Source organism: Abramis brama (genome assembly GCF_963993115.1).
Source record: "Abramis brama genome assembly, chromosome: 15".
NCBI classification, from domain to species: domain Eukaryota; kingdom Metazoa; phylum Chordata; class Actinopteri; order Cypriniformes; family Leuciscidae; genus Abramis; species Abramis brama.
Window position 1 is genome coordinate 29,384,505 of NC_139977.1, and position 18,524 is coordinate 29,403,028.

At 36.2% G+C, this 18,524-nt stretch overlaps 2 protein-coding genes across 4 annotated transcripts; one reads left to right on the forward strand and one right to left on the reverse strand.

The window, feature by feature from the left end:
* The first annotated feature begins 414 nt into the window (after nt 1–414).
* On the forward strand, nt 415–9,898 carry cacfd1 (calcium channel flower domain containing 1). 3 transcript variants are annotated; one of them, XM_084136332.1, is made up of 6 exons: nt 415–612; nt 772–1,005; nt 2,945–3,017; nt 3,112–3,237; nt 4,167–4,274; nt 6,159–9,898. In XM_084136332.1, the coding sequence occupies exons 2-6, from the start codon at nt 897–899 to the stop codon at nt 6,247–6,249; spliced, it is 507 nt and encodes a 168-aa protein (XP_083992458.1). In that variant the 5' UTR covers nt 415–612; nt 772–896; the 3' UTR covers nt 6,250–9,898. The 3 variants fall into 3 exon arrangements, with proteins under 3 accessions (XP_083992458.1, XP_083992457.1, XP_083992459.1); XM_084136331.1 differs by having other exon boundaries at nt 415–1,005; XM_084136333.1 differs by lacking the exon at nt 6,159–9,898 and adding an exon at nt 4,371–5,090 and having other exon boundaries at nt 415–1,005.
* Nucleotides 9,899–10,501: 603 nt separating this feature from the next.
* Nucleotides 10,502–17,737, reverse strand: rexo4 (REX4 homolog, 3'-5' exonuclease). The gene is made up of 8 exons (XM_084136330.1): nt 17,193–17,737; nt 16,741–17,066; nt 14,554–14,706; nt 14,284–14,477; nt 13,120–13,208; nt 12,536–12,610; nt 12,365–12,439; nt 10,502–11,718 (listed from the first exon to the last, which is right to left on the reverse strand). The coding sequence occupies exons 1-8, from the start codon at nt 17,406–17,408 to the stop codon at nt 11,581–11,583; spliced, it is 1,266 nt and encodes a 421-aa protein (XP_083992456.1). The 5' UTR covers nt 17,409–17,737; the 3' UTR covers nt 10,502–11,580.
* Between the last annotated feature and the right edge of the window lie 787 nt (nt 17,738–18,524).

An 18,524-nucleotide genomic window follows, 5' to 3' on the forward strand; every position in this document is an offset into this window, starting at 1 on the left:
GGAAATTAAATCGGAGATATACGTTTTGTTAGTCTTGATCGGAACGTCCAATGATAGGACACACTTGTGACAAATGTTATGGCCATTTGTAAAAAAAAAGAAAAGAAAAGTTGTTTCAATCACTGTTGTGCTGATTGGGGCAAGGCTTTCCACTAATAATACAATTCCTTACAATAACAATATGGTTACATCGCTTTGCGTTAGGATTAATAATACAAATCCTAACTAAAACTGTATTAAAGTCGTGATGGAAAACAATTTTAAACACATAACTACTACTTCTTTACACTAGTTGTTCACATAGACTGTAAAAAATAGGTTGTTCATAAACCAACAGACTGCGCAAATGCTGCTGCGGTTGATGCTCTTGAAGCGCCATATCATATTCAGTGACGCATTATTGGCTCCACCCACAATGCAACGCAGACAAGGGAACCTCCAAGACAAGAGGACCAAACGCTCCACTAAACAAAACTGACATTACACCGATGATTATTTCATTCTGAGGACACTGATTCAGCGACATTTTTTTTTAACTCGACATATTTCCAAGTAGACGGAATCCTTAGAGGTTTGGATTATCTCTTGATGTGTTGGTGCTTTCAGCCTCAAGTAAGACCGCGGCGTCAGATAAACAACGCCGCATCAGCGTCCTTTCAGCAGTATTTTTATCCAGGACAATTTTAAAACCAAAACTTCTGTGTGAAATTCTTGGCTGCCGATTGTTTGCTAACTTTATTACGCAATTTGTTTATTTGGCTGACATTACAGTCAGCTATACTTTCCAGCCATTCTCCTCGTCGGGGAAAAAGCGACGCCCTCAGGCCGCCGGTGGTACTGCAGGTGCCGGTGAGTTGTAAGTGAGACACTGGGAGTCTGAATAATTTAACTGGAAAATGAGCTCAGAGGAGGCGGCAGCTCCAACTAAAGCTGGCACAGAGGACGATGGCATGTCCTGGTGGTACCGCTGGATCTGCAAAATGGCTGGTGTTGTAGGTGGCATATGTAAGTATCACACGTGTTGTACACATATGGCTGTTTAATGCAGAATAACTATATTATCACCCTGGAGTCTTTCTGCACACTGGCTCCTGGATTCACATAGGTGTATCCCGGTGTGATGGGATATGAAACCTTTTTCAACAAGGATACTTTCTTACACCCAACACACACAATCATGTCCTGTGCTGAACTTCTTGAGGTTTCCCATCCTTGATTATGGCATATCAAAAAATTAAATAAAAATAGTGCTGTCAAATCGATTAATCGCATCTGAACATAAAAGTGTATGTATGTGTATGTGCGTGTGTGTGTGTATATATATATATATATATATATATATATATATACATACACACACACACACACAAACTTTTACATAGATTTGCGATTAATCGATTTGACAGCACAAAAAAAATATGTTCACAGTGATATCACTTCCTTAGAGGCAAAAGCTGTACAACAGGAGTTTTCAATCTTTCAGACACCACTGACCCCCAAATGTGATAATCCATGTACGAGGGACCCCCCATCCTCAATTTAATATTATTAATATGTGTAAAATGTTATTTGAAAGTATTTAGATTGCATTACATTATTTGTTTGTTTTTTTACTCACTAAATTACTGTATTCAAATTTTTTACTAATTTATTTTGACACTTTGTTTTAATTAAATTTTTTTACACAAACCCCAGTTTGAAACCCCTGCTGTGCAACATGAATATATGGATGATTATCATTATTTTGGGATGAAGGCAAATTGGATCATTTCTTTGAACTAATACATCATTAATCTGCCAGCATGTCTAATCAATCACACCTTCACACAGTGACTCCCATAGAAAACCTGTCATGGAGAATCAATACCTACCATAGTTATTGTGCCATGGTAATACCATAGTATTCTTTGAGATACGTATCATGCAAATTGGCTTGTATATTAATATGGCAGTCCTTTATTATTAAATATCAAAGTGCCGGAAATGAGATCATATAGTGATGTAAATATCTAAGCACTTTTAATCTGTCATATTTTGATTAATAAGCTGTGGTGGTGTTGACTTTGTGGACACTGTCATGGTAACACAGGTGTCATAGCAACTGCAACTTTCTTTTCTCTTGCGCTTTTCTTTCTCATCCTTTTGTTCGGTCAGGTTTTGTTAGGGATCACTATGTGCGAGAGTTTGTGTGAACTTGTGTGTGTGTGTGTGTGTGTGTGTGTGTGTTATGTTTAGGGGTTAGGGGATAAAATATACAGTTTGTACAGTATAAAAATCATTATGTATATGCCTCATAAAACATGGAAACCCAGCATGTGTATGTGTGTGTGTGTGTGTGTGTGATCAGTCGGCATCAATAGCTCTCTGTTTTTCTCTACATATGCTGAGACACAGATGACAGCAACAGCTGTTCATCAAAGCCAACAAAAGCTTGTTTCATCCAGGAAAGCAGCTGTTCGCCACTAACGCCTGTCCTTCCTCTGCGCTTTTGAACGTTTCTGTTACTGAACGAAGTATAACAGGTTCCTGAAGCAGCCATTAAACAAATGTGCATGTTCATTTATTCATTTACTTATTACTACAACCCCTTTTCAGGAAAATATTTACCTAATATTTACTTATTATGTATTGTTGAGAATTTTAAGTTAATATTTAATTAATTTTACAACACATTTGCATATTCATAGTTCTCTGATAATAGTTAATTGTCACATGACATGCGGGTAAACAAATAAAATATTTCATCTTTTTTTAATAAACGTTTGGATTTATTGAATTAATTATCAGCATAGGAAACCCTGGGCTATTACTTAACCTCAAACTGACCATGTAACGACTACAACAGTTTTTAGAAAAACACATTTTGATTTACCAAAAATAACAATTTTGATTTATTGTTTACATGAAATGTACAAAAATGTAATTTCTCTCTCTTTTGTTCTAGCGTGTGCAACAATGGGCGTCTGGAATTGTGTGACTGTGAATCCGTTAAACATCGTGGCTGGAGTTTGGATGGTGTAAGAACTTAATTAATGAACTTAATTCCCACTGTTTATTAATCCATGTAGAGAAGCCAACCAGAAGATGAAATATCTCCTTTTTGTCCTTCAGGATGACGGCGTGTGTGTTGTTCCTGTGTGAGGTGCCGTTCTGCTGTCAGTTCGTTGAGTTTGCAAACGTAATAGCGGCGCGTGCCGACCGCCTGAAGCCCTGGCAGAAAGCCCTGTTTTACTGCGGGTGAGTGAGTGCAACTCCACAGCCGATCACTTCATTGCCTAATAAATGTTACTGTGGAACTAATAAATATTTACTATGAAACAAGTGGGCCATTCGTCCCACTGAGCCGGAGATATTTTGTCCTCTAACAAATGTTACTGTCTAAATCAATTAATTGAAAGGATTGGTTTCTGGTGTGAAAATGTCAAAGCATCCCAATGGCGTGTGTAAAATTAAGAAGTAAATTAATCTGTAATTAATGATTAGTAAATATTTAAGATTAAAATAAACAGCGTTTATTAATCTACGTTGAGGTTAATCTTTGCTTATAGCCGACTGCTACATTAGAAGTTGCATAAACTAACATTAGTTAATGTATTATGAACAAACATGAACACTACCATGTTTTTAAAGATGTTTGTTTTGTTCACCAAGGCTGCAGTTATTTGATCAAAAATACTGTAAAAACAGTAATATTGTGAAATATTATTACAATTTAAAATAAATGTTTCTATTTGAATATATTTTATAATATAATTTATTCCTCTGATCAAAGCTGAATTTTCAGCACCAGTCTTCAGATTTTCTGCAGTCTTCAATTTTCCCAGTCTTCGGTGTCACATGATCCTTCAGAAATCATTCTGATCTGCTGAATTTCTATTATTATCAATATCATATTTTTTTCGTGGAGGCCGTGATGCTTTTTTTCAGGATTCTTTGAAGAATAGAAAGTTCAAAACCGCAGCATTTATTTGAAATAGAATATTTTGTATCATTATGTCTTAACTGTCATTTTTGATCTATTTAATGCATCCTTGATGAATAAAAGAAAAAATTGTACTAACCCCAAAGTAAACGGTATTGCATTTAAAATTGTTACCCTGTTTTTTGTTTTGTTGTTGTTGTTGTTTTATGATCATAACCAACGCTGATGTCACTTTCTCCCTCAGGATGGCTCTGTTTCCCATCTTTCTGAGATTTTCCTTGACAACTCTGTTCGGTAATGCCATCGCTTTTGCTACCGGAGTGCTGTACGGACTCGCATCCCTCGGAAAGAAGTGGGTGCATTTTTTGCATTTGCTTGCACATAGAGCAAAAAATATATATATTTCACTATTTTACACCTGGTATTAAGATGCATTGTGTTTGAGCAGAGCACAGGCAGTCTAAGAGGGAGACACACCTGCTGTTTTAATCCGTCAATTTTGTCCACTTTCAACCACTTCTGTCCTGATTTCTTCGAGGGAAGGGTCTATGGGCAGGGAAGTATACAGGCTTTTTCAGATCTTTCGATCAAATGGACGAAATAAACTTATTTACATAAACGCACCCGGAGACAACGTTCGTTTCTGCTCTGACAGCCACAGGACCAGCCGAACACTGTGAGTGTGTGTTAGAAATCAGGAATGGTGAGAGAACATTGTGCTTGGTACATTTTTCGTCTTCAAACCAAACTTGGGTCTTCAGCCGACAGTTTAAATCCCGTCTGGCTAGATCGCTTCCCATAATGTTCACGCTTTAGGTCAGTAGGTGTAGAGTAGACAGACTTTAATGGCCATTCGACCACATGAGCGTTTACACTACCAAAGCAATCCTGTCAATTGAGTTTTCGACTACTTCTAGAAGTGGTTGAAAGTAGGGGTGCACGATTCAGAAAATGTCATGATTCAATTCGATATCGATTTTTAGGCTCAAGATTCAATTCAAAATCGATTTTCGATTCAAAAAAACGATTCACAGTATGTAAATGTTAGGGGTGGGAATCTTTAGTCACCTCACGATCCGATCCAATTCCAGAATGATTCTTTATCTACTCCTCCCCCCTCCCCTCCCTATTAATTCATTAGTTTACATAGGTAATTAAGTACTTTTTTAAAAAAATTACAAAAAATAAATAAATAATTAAAACAGTTGTATGTTAAGAATTTTAAACTAATATAACTTCAAAACATGCAAGTAAGTAGCAAATAATAAAGAGGAGCATAGAAACATAACAAACAAACAAATAGTGCTTTCAGTAGCCTATTTAAGATTATCAACGTTTTCCATTCAAGAACTGTGAGTGATTTTTCTTCATCTTTACTTGTTGTTTTTTACTATGACATCATAGACTGCGGGAGATCTATTAAGCTGCATTCACGCACGGATCTCTTTTGAAATATAAGAAGTAAAGTGGTTTGTCCTGTCCGTTTAATCCCTTAAGACATAACTGGCTGTGTTTACGTTAATTTTGCACAAGTATATTAAACCACTTACACAGAGTCGCACAGCCGCATGCGCGAGCAGTCTACACAAACAAAGCGCGCGTGTCAGCATTTGAAATTGAAAGCAGCCTTCTGTTAGTCAGGTTCATATTTTAAACATACAAGTCCACTGCATTCCCAAACCACATAAATGATGACTTCGTAGAGCATTTGTAAGGAAAATACCGAAAGGCGAGACAGCACGCTTCAAGTGTAACGTAACATCAAACAAAGCGCGCGTCTCTCACAGCGCATCCTGTGCAATGAAGCCTGTGAATGTCCTTGTAATTCGCTTCAACCTTTCCGAACTTATGAAAGATTATTTTACGGAAAGTTTGATTGGTGTATGTATGTGTGTGAGGAATTGGAAGAAAGCAGATTACGGGTGTTTCTAAAGCAAACTCAGCGTCATCGCATATCTGGTTAAAAACTAAGCTCAGAATCGATCCAGAATCGTTGGAGAGAGAATCGCGATGCATCGATGGATCGATTTTTTTTCTCCCACCCCTAGTTGAAAGTGGGCAAGCTCAAAACGTTTTAGACCCCGTTTACACCTGTATTTAGCGTCGTCCACTTGTGATCCGATCGACCAAAACGCATCTTAATACCAGGTGTGAACAGGGCATGAGTAACTTTTTAAATACATTTAGCTTTTATGACCTTTATTGAAGAAATGATTGAAAATTGCCTGTTTTTCAGAGGCGACGCGGTGAGCTACGCCCGATTGCAGCACCTAAACAAAGGAGACGAAGAGAAAGTGGCAGAAACGACAGATGGTTCTGTGCCGTGAATCTCTCCTCTTCACCTCCTTCACCACCTCATTGCATCCTTTCCCTCTCGTTTTCCCTTAACATGACGAAATGCATTACCTGAGGTGCTTCACGGTTTGTTGGGATGTTTTTAAGCTAACCTTTGACGACTGAGGGCGTGAGTCAGTCAGTGGAAATCAATTCTCTGGTTTGTTTGTGTAGGATTTAGTTAATAAAATGGGTTTTCATTTGCGCTCTCGTGCACAGTTTATATAAATGCATTTAATTTATTTTTATCTGACTTTCATTTCACTTCACCAAACCCAGAGCTGGAGTGTAAGTGAATGCATTAACTTCAGCTCTCATCAAACCACCTCAACTCAAGCGCAGGGAACTGGAACTTTGGCCATTGGGATATTTTTCCACCCCAGAATTCTTTGTTCTGTAGATGAGGAAAAAAGGACAGATAAGGGCCGGTTCTCACAGAATGCGTTTTTACATTCCACTGCGCCACTTTTCCATTGTTTTTCTACATAAAACACATGCTTGACCATTGCACTCGCGTCTTTTGCAGTCTCGCTTCACGTTCTGTCGGGAATTTCCTACTTCCCACTTCTGAAGTCGTGATTACGAGATCATCACATTCTAGTGCTTTGGTGTCGGAAAGAACAGGAACCATGGAGGACACCAGATTTATTCTTGCCTATAAATTGGGGAAAATCTTATTAAAGCCAAAATGATAATTAGCGTCCTTGACAAACATAAACATTCACCGCACTATCTATAGTCAGCTTGCTGACAATTCTGGATTTTCGGTCAAATACGGGCTGTTTTTGCTGTGTATAATACACTTCAAATGATTATTCATATATGTAAATATGCTCTACTTTAACGACAAGACAAGGCGTTGTAGCTGTTGTGGAAAAAAACGAATAAAGAAAACCAGTCTTGGCAGCAATCGTTCTTCCCTCTGGCATTTTTAAAGTTTGTGACCCGCCTAACTCAGAAACTCTAAATGATCCCAGAACTTCCCAGTGGTAAATACGACTTGAGAGGGCGCTCATGTCCAATTTTTTAATATTTACGATAATTCCGATAGCACGTGAATGCAGCATTAGTTCAACTTTAAAAAAAGCGCATCTCTAGACCTTGGCTGCGTCTGAAAACTTAAAAATGCTGCCTTCGGAGGTCGAGTCGTAAGGTAGTGAAGCAAGGCACGTCTGAATCTTCCTGTCTCCTGAGAGACCTTCATCTGATGGATTTTTTAAGGCAGCATAGATGTATCCTTCGCTGCCTTTGATATCCCACAATCCATTCTGTGACGGTTGAGCTAAAAAAAAAAGATGGCATCTAAAAGTTGCGGTTGGTGGTCAGTTTGTGTGTAAATGTAAGTTTTTAATGTCATTTCTCGTGAGAAATTACTATTGTAGTCATTAAATATTTGTTTATCTATCTTTGAAACTGTATTTTGCTGTAGATCATTAAACCGTAACACTGCCTCAGAAGTCCGTCCGAAATCAGTTTTGTGAGGTATCTTTGAGCGCAAACACGACCTGTTAAGTCAATACCTGTAAGGCAGCGAGGCAACAAGTCAGCTGCCTAACTTTTCGAACGCAGTACTTGCGTTTTTTCCCCACTTCAGTAGCCTGAGTTTATTAACCGCAAAAACGCGTTCTGTGTGAATGGCCCCTAATCCTTTAAAAGAGCAAACAAACTTGTATTTTAATGTGTAAGCATGGTAAAAATGTGTTTCAGTGATTGCAGGTGTGTTTAAGGCCACTGCAGGGATAAAAACTAGCGTGTTTGTGTGTTTCGTGTGCTTCTGCTAACTGGCCTTTACCCAGAATCCTTTGCTGCAGCATGTTTGCTGTTTGTAAGAAATGGTGGAATGTAATTTTTCTACACGCGCTGCTCTAAAATCTCGCTGTCACTGATTTGGTGAAAGAGTGCCTGATCTGCGCTTTCTGGTTGTTTCCTTTAAAAGCTTGTGTGAGTGTAACTCTGAATGATGAGATAGTGGTTTACGTTCTGTCTTCAGTCCTAACTTTCCTCTAAAGCCGTCTGTCTGTTGCTGCACTGAAGAAGGGCTTCTTTTCCGGAATAAGAAACGATTCAGTTTGTTGATGCTGTGATGACGTGTTGTTTGCTTATTTCTGCATCTATCTGAGCCAGTCTCAACACTGACCACTGGTATGAAAGCCAAAGTTACAAATCTATAATGTGGAGGTCAGAGGTCATTCTGTCCTGTTCTGATCTTAGTGTTCACGCTGTTACTTAAGGAGGCTTGTTTTCCACCAGGGAATAAAAAAAGACTTTTTTTATCTCAATTGCGAGTTTATATCTCACAATTTCCTCAGAAATCTGTCAGTCATTATGCCTCGAATGTCACCCACAAATCTTTTTTATTTATTTTTTTGGAAGATGTATTGACTCTTTATTTAAATTTTGTTAATTTTAAACAAAAAACGTTACATAGTGTACCTTTTAAGCACATTTGTTTATTTAATTTACGTTTATAAAATGTTGAATTGCATTAAGAACAACAGGAATTATTAGGCGTATGTAATGAGAATTGTGGTCTCAATTGCAGAAAAAAAAAAAAAAAAATTCCTTAATGCAAAATAAATATTTTTTTCCTTTTGATTTTGGGGTAAATTGTGACCCGAGTGTGTTTGTGAGACTCACCCTTATAATTGGTCTTATGCTTCCTTGAAATGCTTTCAGTAAACTTTGCATGCACTGTATGTTTAGCAAGTAAAATGATTTCCAATAACACTACTGAGACTTGTTATATAGTTAAATCTCCACCAGCACACAAACCAGCTTGAATCTAATGTCTACCTAGATAAATTGAAAGAATGAACTTCAAGTTATGTCGGAAAGATCGTATTTACGAGTTGAACGCCACCACAAAGTTGTAAATACGAGCGGAATATCTCAATACTTAAAGGTTTTTAGCAGCGCCTTTTTTATTTACAACAAAATACGCTAATTGCCTGCGCAAAATGATAGCACTGTAATATGACATTCATATGTAACGATGAAGTTTCCAGTGACTTCATACATTTATTAAAAACATTTAAAAAAGCGAAACACACCTGATGCACATTTTGTTCTTAATTTTCTAGAAGTAGAGTTAAAAAACTTGCTGTATTTTTGTGTTGTTAATTAAGAGAAGGTACATCGCCATCTTACTCCGGCGAAAGTGAATTCACTGAACGTCGTAAATACGACTTCCCAACTCGTACATACGAACTTCCCGAGAGGACTTGAACACACCTTTATTTATCACTAACTTTGGTGTACAATCCCTCCAATAGCCTTAGTCCATCTGAAGAGTTGTTTATAACAAGTCACTATGATATTGAAAGTATAATTTTCTTAAAGATGGAAGTCTAGTTTTGTGATCTCAATAATCACAATATCCACAACCAAACGCTTCTGTAATGGCCTGACAAACACAACAGGACTGATTGAAAAAAGGGAAGATATTTTGAAACACCAAACTTTGTTCCGCACAAGCTAAACTTGAATATTTGTTATTAGCTGTGATCTTGTCCCTATGTGTATTAGTTTTGGATCAGTGATATGTAACTAATTGACTTTGCAATGATGTGTACACAAAAAGACCTGAGATTGAGACTTTTTTCCTGTTTTCCTCATGAGCTAAATAAAGTCATCTGTCTTTGACCTCCTTGTTGTTTTTATGTAAGAGTTTCTAACTTCCAAGATCTAAAGTATAATTTTACTATTAAGATTTACACTGGGGGGTGAAAAAATTGGAATAATTGGGGGGTGATTTTTTTTTTAATTAAAAATTAAGAGGCATCTTGTGCTCAACAAGGCTGCATTTATTTGATGAAAAATGATTTGCTGATTTATTGCTCATTTTATTATCAATGTTAAAAACAGTTGTGCTGCTTAATATCCAGTGTTGGGGGTAACAAATTACAAATAATGCGAGTTACGTAATCATATTCAAGTAACGCATTACTTTTAAATTTACAACAAAATATCTGCATTACTTTTTCAAATAAGAAACACAAGTTACTTTGTTTTCCCATGTTGTGACTGACAGCTCTCCTGTCGCAATGTTGAAAGAAATCATAATTGCGGAGGCGGTGTGTGTGAACATGATGGGTATTCGTAGTTCTAGACTAAATGTAAACATGTTTGTATTCATCTCACTTGCTCAAAAACAGATTCAGTATTCCTCAAAATGAATAAAAACTGTGAAATGAGAACAGAATATCATGCAAACCTGCAATTAAATGTTAACACAGATATACTTTTATGTATTTAATCTCACTTTATTAACCAATGACCTTTGATGAGATCCAATTCAACCACACCAAGAAGAAAAAAATACTTTGAAAAAAATACTTAAAAAAAAAAAAAAGTTTTTTATAGCAGTGCAGCTGAAAGGTTTGTTGATGCGCCCTCTACTGTACAGGAGGGATTTTTTTCCAGCTTAACTTTTTGTTATTGGAGCCCAGGTGAAAAAAAGCATTACTTTCCAAAAAAATAAAAGTAACTAAGTAACACACTTAGTTACTTTTTTAGGGAGTAACCCAATATTGTATTGCATTACTTTTAAAAGTAACCTTCTCCAACAATGGTAACATTTTTGTGGAATTCATGATACACTCCCATAAAAATTAAGCAGCAAAATAAGAATGAGTAACAGAGCGCCAATAATAATTGAGCATCATATCATCATATTAGAATGATTTCTGAAGGATCATGTGACGCTGAAGACTGGAGTAATGATGCTGAAAACTCAGCTTTGATCACAGGAATATTCAAATAGAAAACAGTTCTTTTAAATTGTAATAATATTACACAATATTACAGTTTTCCCTGCATTTTTCACTTCTTTCAAAACATAAAAAGATTATTACAAACTTTTGACCACCAGTGTAATTATTACTTGTAAGATTACCAATCAGCAAGTTTAATGTCATTATTATAGATATATTCAATAATGGTTGAACACCCCAGCACGTGATTTCAGAGAATACATCAGCACATCACATCCGGTTGCAGGACTTTAATAGGAGTTCAAACTGAAAACTGAAATTTTATACAGGATGAAAAACTACATTACTTGGTATAAAAAGGGCTTGATAGTACAGTCACACTTATAACCTGATAATCTGAACAGTTTGACTGTCTGATTCCTCAAATAAGAAGTTCAGACTTGAAATCAAGAAACAGTTAAACAGTAGAGAGACGGTTAATTAAACAGTTCATCATTACATAACTGAAGAGATTGTGTAACTCCAGAACAATGCATGTCACCGATCGATGTACCGTTTCATTCTGTTGAGATTTGCGACGACAGTGAAGAGTTTTTATTGGCGGATCTGAGTTCATTTGCTGTGGTCTGAAGGAGCTTTGGGTTTTCGTGGACTCTTCTTATATTTTCCTGCCCGCGTGGCTTTAAGCTCCGCCTCCCACTGCTTCTTCACCATAGTGTACAACCTCATGGTGGCCTGAGCGTCCTGAACCTGCGAGAGCAGCCGACAGGACACACACAGCAGGGTTCAAAAACACAATCAAACCACCAGCTGTACCTTAAGATTACAAAACACTTTGTAATAATTATACAGGGGTATCTTAGGGGATTTTGGCTGACAGTTACTGATGACAAGTTTTGAGGTCAGTACGATTTTTTTGTGAACACGTTTAATCAGCAAGAATGCATTAAAATGATCAAAAGTGACAGTAAACGACATTTATAATGTTACAAAACATTTCTATTTCAAAAAAATGTATCACTGTTTCCACAAAAATATGAAGCAGCACAACAGTTTTCAACATTGATGATCAGAAATGTTTCTTGAGCATCAAATCATCATATTAGAATGATTTCTGAAGGATCATGTGACACTGAAGACTGGAGTAATGATGCTGAAAATTCAGCTTTGATCACAGGAATAAATTACATTTTAAAATATATTCAGTTATCTGAGATTATTACTGTATTTTTGATCAAATAAACACAAATGACTTCTTACCGACCCCTAAACTTGTGAACGTTAGTGCTCGTAACGGCCTAAACTGACTTTAACTCCTTAACTTACATTATATGTGAAAAGGTCAAGTCAAGTAAAGTAATCTGAAATAATGGAGAAGAGTTCATTGGAGACTTACGGATGAGTGTTCGCCCTGCTGGACTTGAACATTGAGAATCTCTTTGCATAAAACCCGCAATGCAGGACATCCGGACTGAGGAAGAGGACAAGAGGGGAGACATTACAAATGAACATAACGAAGTCAGTAATTGCACTTAACATAGTATATATATTAATTTAAGATTCATACCTTTACTTTCTGCCTAAATGGTTTGTATTTCTGTGTGTCTCTGATCATTTTCTTGGGATGACCCAACAACAAAATCTATAAACAAGACAAAAGTGATACAAATAAATCATACATTGGTTAAAGGAACAGCTCACCAAAAATATCATTTATTCACCCTCATGCCCTTTCAGACCAATATGCTGTTAAATATATATTTTTTATTTACATGGTAGATGTAAACAAAATATTAATAGGCCAATATAAGCCTTCTTATTAAATTATTTATTATTGTTTCGGTAGTGACAAATTTGGGGAGAGGACAAATATTCCAAAACTTTCTGAAAATACAATATGATAATTAACTGCACAATTACTAGAAATGTGTATCTTGGATATTATACAATTTGCATACATACAAAATTTGTGAAAAAAATAAAATAAAAATTCAAGACGTTTCCAACTCTGACTTTGAACCAATTCTGTAGAATGGCCCATGTGGGAAGTCATGTGGACTAGTTTTATGGTGCTTTTTAGAGCATAATTCAGCAAAAGCATGCAGGAATCATATGAGCATGACATCAGCCTTTCTGTTGAGTGTACTGTACCTTTAAGTCATTGTGAATGGCGTGTCCCACTAAAATTCTTCCTTCCAGAATCTGAGCCACTTCCTCCTGGACCGTCTTGACGTCCTCACCTGTCAATCACATAAAGAACAATCAAAACACAATGATCAATCTCAAATATATTGAAGCCTAATTTCGTGGATGAAATGTCTGTCTGTATCACAAAATGCATATTTTGTTAAAGAAATGTTTTGGCACATTCCAATTCGTATTTATATTATATTATATTATATTATTACATTCACAAAATGTATTAAATAGCAGATTCAAGATTTATTATTAATTTAATATTGAATGCCTAATTCAGAAATCAACTGGTGACCCGCCTAATTTCATGGACAGAAGGGTCTGTCTAAATTACGAAATGCTTTTAGTTCATGAAATATTAAGAATTTTTAATATAAACTCAGAATTCTGATTTGTGATATAAATTCAAAATTGTGAGATTTAATTTCAAAAATTAAAAGAAACACCACCAGAACCGTGTTACACTATTGCAATTGAGAAAAAAGTCAAAATTGTGAAATGTTAGCTCAAAATTGCGATATATAAATTCAGAATTGAGAGATACAGTCAGAACTGTTACAAACTCGCAATTCTGAGAAAGTCAAATTTTTTTTCAAGAATTACTTTTTTCGTTTCTTAATCCATTCTTATCCCATTCAAACAGCTCTTTAACCAAACATGTGTGACCCTGAAACACAAAACCAGTCACAAGTCTCACGGCTATATTTGTGGCAATAGCCAACAATACATTGTATGGGTCAAAATTATCGATTTTTCTTTTATGCCAAAAATCATGAGGATATTAAGTAAAGATCATGTTCCATAAACTTCCTACCGTGAATATATAAAACATTTATTTTTGTGAGTGAATGCAGCACAATCTCGAACATAAATGGACAACTTCAAAGGCGATTTTCTCAATGTTTCGATTTTTGTTGCATCCAGATTTTCAAATAGTTGTAACTCTACAAACCACACATCAATGGAAAGCTAATTTATTCAGCTTTCATATGATGTATAATACTCAATTTGAAAATTATGACCCATGTGACTAGTTTTGTGGTCCAGGGTCACATATAGTATTTTTCAAATGCAATAGAGAAAATCCATGCAGTTATTTCTCTTAGGAGGGGTCCTGACCATTTTCAATGTCCGCCCGTCTGATGCCGCTAACGGCCGTCCGGTAGTCCGTAACCTTTTCCGTGGGTTTGACGTATTTATCGTAGATGCACTTCCCAAAGTGGTTGACGATGGAGACGCGCGCTAGAATGCTGTCCTCCCCGTCACATCCGACCCCCACCATCTCACAGTCCATAGCAACGGCACGGGTCAATCTGAAATCAGAACAACAGCAGTTAGTGACATCACTTCCTGCCGCCAGGGCACTGACAGCTGCAGGCGCTCGCTCACCCCTCAAACGCATGCTCTTTCACCAGCGATTCCTCCGTGGTTTTTGCATTGCACTTCAGAATTCCGTTCCGCTTTCGTACGATGTCTGCGGCCTCGGCCCCCACGGCGGACTCGATGTCATCGGGGTCCACGTCATCGAACCAGATATCAGACCTGAGTGTTAAAAGAGGACCGTCATTTGAAATGAAGCAGCATTAACCCCCTTTTCCAGCATAGACATGAAAATGCCCTGAACGTCAATGGTTGTAATTCATGAATGCTTTGGAATACAGAAATACTTTTTTTTAGAGTCCAAATTGTTTTGTAAAATAGATATTTTGTATAAAATATAGATGTTTAGTACAGTACACTAAACCTCTATGCTTTCAAAATGTCTTCTCTAAAAAAAAAGACCAACCTTAAAGGGATAGTTCACACAAAAATGAAAACTATCACATAATTTACTCACCATGAAGCCATCCTAGGTGTATATAACTTTCTTCTTTCAGTCGAATACAATCAGAGTTATATCTAAAAAAATATCCTGGCTCTTCCAAGTTTTATAATGGTACCAATTTTTGAAGGCCAAAATAGTGCATCGATCCATCATTAAAGTAATCCATACGACTTCAGGTGGTAAATAAAGGCAGTCTGAAGCAATGTGATGCGTTTTTGTAAGAAAAATATCCATATTTATAACTTTATAAACTATAATCACTGGTTTCCAGTAACGGCCGTAGGCGAGTCGAGTTCCGGCCGAAGAGTGACCTCTGACCCGACGTATCAAAAAGGCTCAGGCTCTATTCACTCCCGTTATAAAGTTTGGAAGAGCCAGGATATTTTTAATATAACTCCAATTGTGTTTGACTGAAAGAAGAAAGTCATATACACCTAGGATGGCTTGAGGGTGAGTAAATATGGGATATTTTTCATTTTTGTGTAAACTAACCCTTTAAGGTTGGTCTTTTTTTAAAGAAGACATTTTGAAAGCATAGAGGTTTAACAAATGTACTGTACTGTATTTTATACAAAATATATATTTCACAAACAATTTGGACTCTAAAATTGTTACAAATCAAAGCCGCACGTCTAACAAAGTTGTGTTCCAATTTTAAACTTGATATCACAAAAATTGAGGTTCTTACGAAATTTTGTTTAGGTGCTGTACCTATAATAGCCACATTCCACTGAATTTTTTAATGCGTTTTCCTGTCACAAATTAATACATTTCTGTCACAATATTACTTCTATCCCAGTGGCTGAATATGGAATCCAGGGCCCGTATTCATAAAGAATCTTAATGCAAAGAGTAGCTCCTAGTGACAAAATTCTAAGAAAATTCGTAGAAATGTGGGCGTTTACTCTTAAAATTAAAGAAAAAGTCCTAGTAAAGAAAAAAGTAATTCAGAAAGCATCTTAACCCTTAAAAGAGGTCTTAAGGTCAAAAATGTTAGGAGCACTGACAAGGACTTTTAAGAGGCTTAAGAGTTGGTTTAGCAGAGGAGAAAATGACAGAAAGACGAAGAAGGAGAAGAAATGTGTTGCAGACGATGGATGACAGTGAGTTAATAAGAAGCTATATATTAGATCGTGCAGGGACCATGTTTGTGACTGATCTTTTTAGAGACACGCTAACATCTCCGACACAGCGCAGAAATGAAAGTAATCACTACATTACGATATTTGGCCACTGGGAAAATTCCATGTTTGATACATTAAAACCAACATTCAACATTCATACGCATGTAAGTTCAAAGTGAAGGCTTAGAATAGACCCTATACTTAAAACTTTTTTTTTTCCTTCTTGGACAACCAACCAATCACAGTCATCAAAAGATAGTGTCATACATAGCAACGGGGTCAACCCCGCCTCCTCACTAAGATAAAAGTTTTTGTCTTTTCCTTGCTCAGAGTTGCTCTCAGATCGGTCCCGAATCGCTCTTAAGCTAAGACTCCTACGTAAAAGTTTTTAAGCTAAATTAAGAGTTTTCTGAGAGGATTCTTAGATTCTTTATGAATACGGGCCCTGGACTCTTAGACCTTTCCAACGATGTTTTGCCAAGATTAGAAAAAGATTTGATTAAAAAAGAGTTTAAGCTCTCAAATGATACCTAATTCATGATGATTGCTAAAATATGTGATGGGGAAAAGGCAATACAAAAAAAGCGAGCCAAGTGTCCAGCGACTTGTTTTAAAATGCACACATACTCTGCGGTGGGTTTCTTTTCCACCTCCTCGACTTTCTTCTTTTTGCTCGTTGGTTTCTCTTTTTCATCCTTTGTTTTCCTCTTCTCTGCTTTGAATTGTTTGTGTCCAGCAGGGTCTTTTCCATTCTGTTGATCTCCATCTTTCTCTGCTCTTCCTGAACTCTCAGAAGCCGGTTTGACAGTCTGTGTGGGTCTTTTGAAGAGTTTATCCGGTTTACGAGAGTCTTTGGAAACTGACTGCGTCTTCTGAAGCTGATTTCCTTTAACGCTTGCATCTTTCGTCTGTTTTGTGCCTTCATCCTTCTTTTCAGGATTTGCAGCGAGAGTCTACACACACACACCAGTGGTTAAAACAGACATAAGATGTATTTATCTTTCAGAATTGCTCGTGCATATTGTCGAACAGGAATTCATTATAATTTTACCATGGTAAAAAAAAAAAATTACTCTTACCTGCAATAACTTCTTCCAGTTGCAGGAATATTCTTGAACTTCTGTTGGGGGCATAATGTTTGGCTTCACAGTTTTTGTTTTTTCCTTCTCTACAATAGGTTTCGTGTGGTAGAAGAACGTCTTTTTCTTATCAGGTTTCTTTTTCTTCTTAGTATGCTTTGCTTGACCATTAGTCTGAACACTAACAGCATGTTTATTCGGCTTAACTTTAGACATAGTTAAGTTAGGTTTGATCTAGGTAACCTGAGTGATAAAACACTAGGGTGTCGTTCAGCTTTTCTGTTATTATAATGAGCACGTACTGGCTCTAATAAATATCACTATCTGTTCACATGTTATTTCGTAGCTTTCTATCATTAGCACAGATATACGACATGCATGTTAGCGCGGACAATAGTAAACATATATGGAATATATATATAACTCTTTGAGAATATATTAACTTAAACGCGTTAAACGCAAATATGACTATAAAAGCGATCCACAACTATACCATGAGACAACCATGCTGATGGAACTTTCTGTCGTCTGTGTTTCAACAATACGACCCGTGCAGAAACTGAATGTGGATGAACGTTCCGCACTGTATTCTGGTCCAGGGGTTTTCAAAAGTTTAGGGGAAAAAACAGTGTAAAAATGCAAAAATAAATACATAATAAGATTGTAATAAATTAATATTGAACTAAATAAATGCATAAATAATTTGATTAAAATGATTCATATAATAAATATAGCCTATACATAAATAATTAGGGAAGCACTATATATCGGGCACCATATCAGTATCTGTCAACATATCGGCTGATATGTGTTCGTTTTTAATGTTATCGTCATCGCCCGATAAGAAAATTTGGCCGATATAGTAAAGCTGACAAATAATTTATTATTTCCTTCAGCTGAGACACTTCAGATTGCTTGAAATATGATTGGAATCACTTAATTTGGATTTAGATTTATCTGCCAATATATCGATTATCTGCTTTCAAATACAAAGAATTTGCATCCCTACAAATAATACATCTAACAAAAAGTAATAACGTAATGAAAAAAAAAAAACTAAATATTTTCAAAATAATATTTAACACATATTTATAATATTAATTTATTCAGAGTATAATTTGGGTGTTAGATGAAAAGATTAGTGGCATCTAAAAGACTGAAAACCCGTTTTGTTCAGTGATGTTGCATCCGGTTTTGAGCAGATTTAATAAGTTATTTAAAAATGTAATAATTCAGAAAAGGAGTCTTTAATACAACTCTTCAAAGATTAATATGTTTCAAGCTCTGAATTAAAAGTCACTTTGATATATTATAATATAAAATATTTATTAT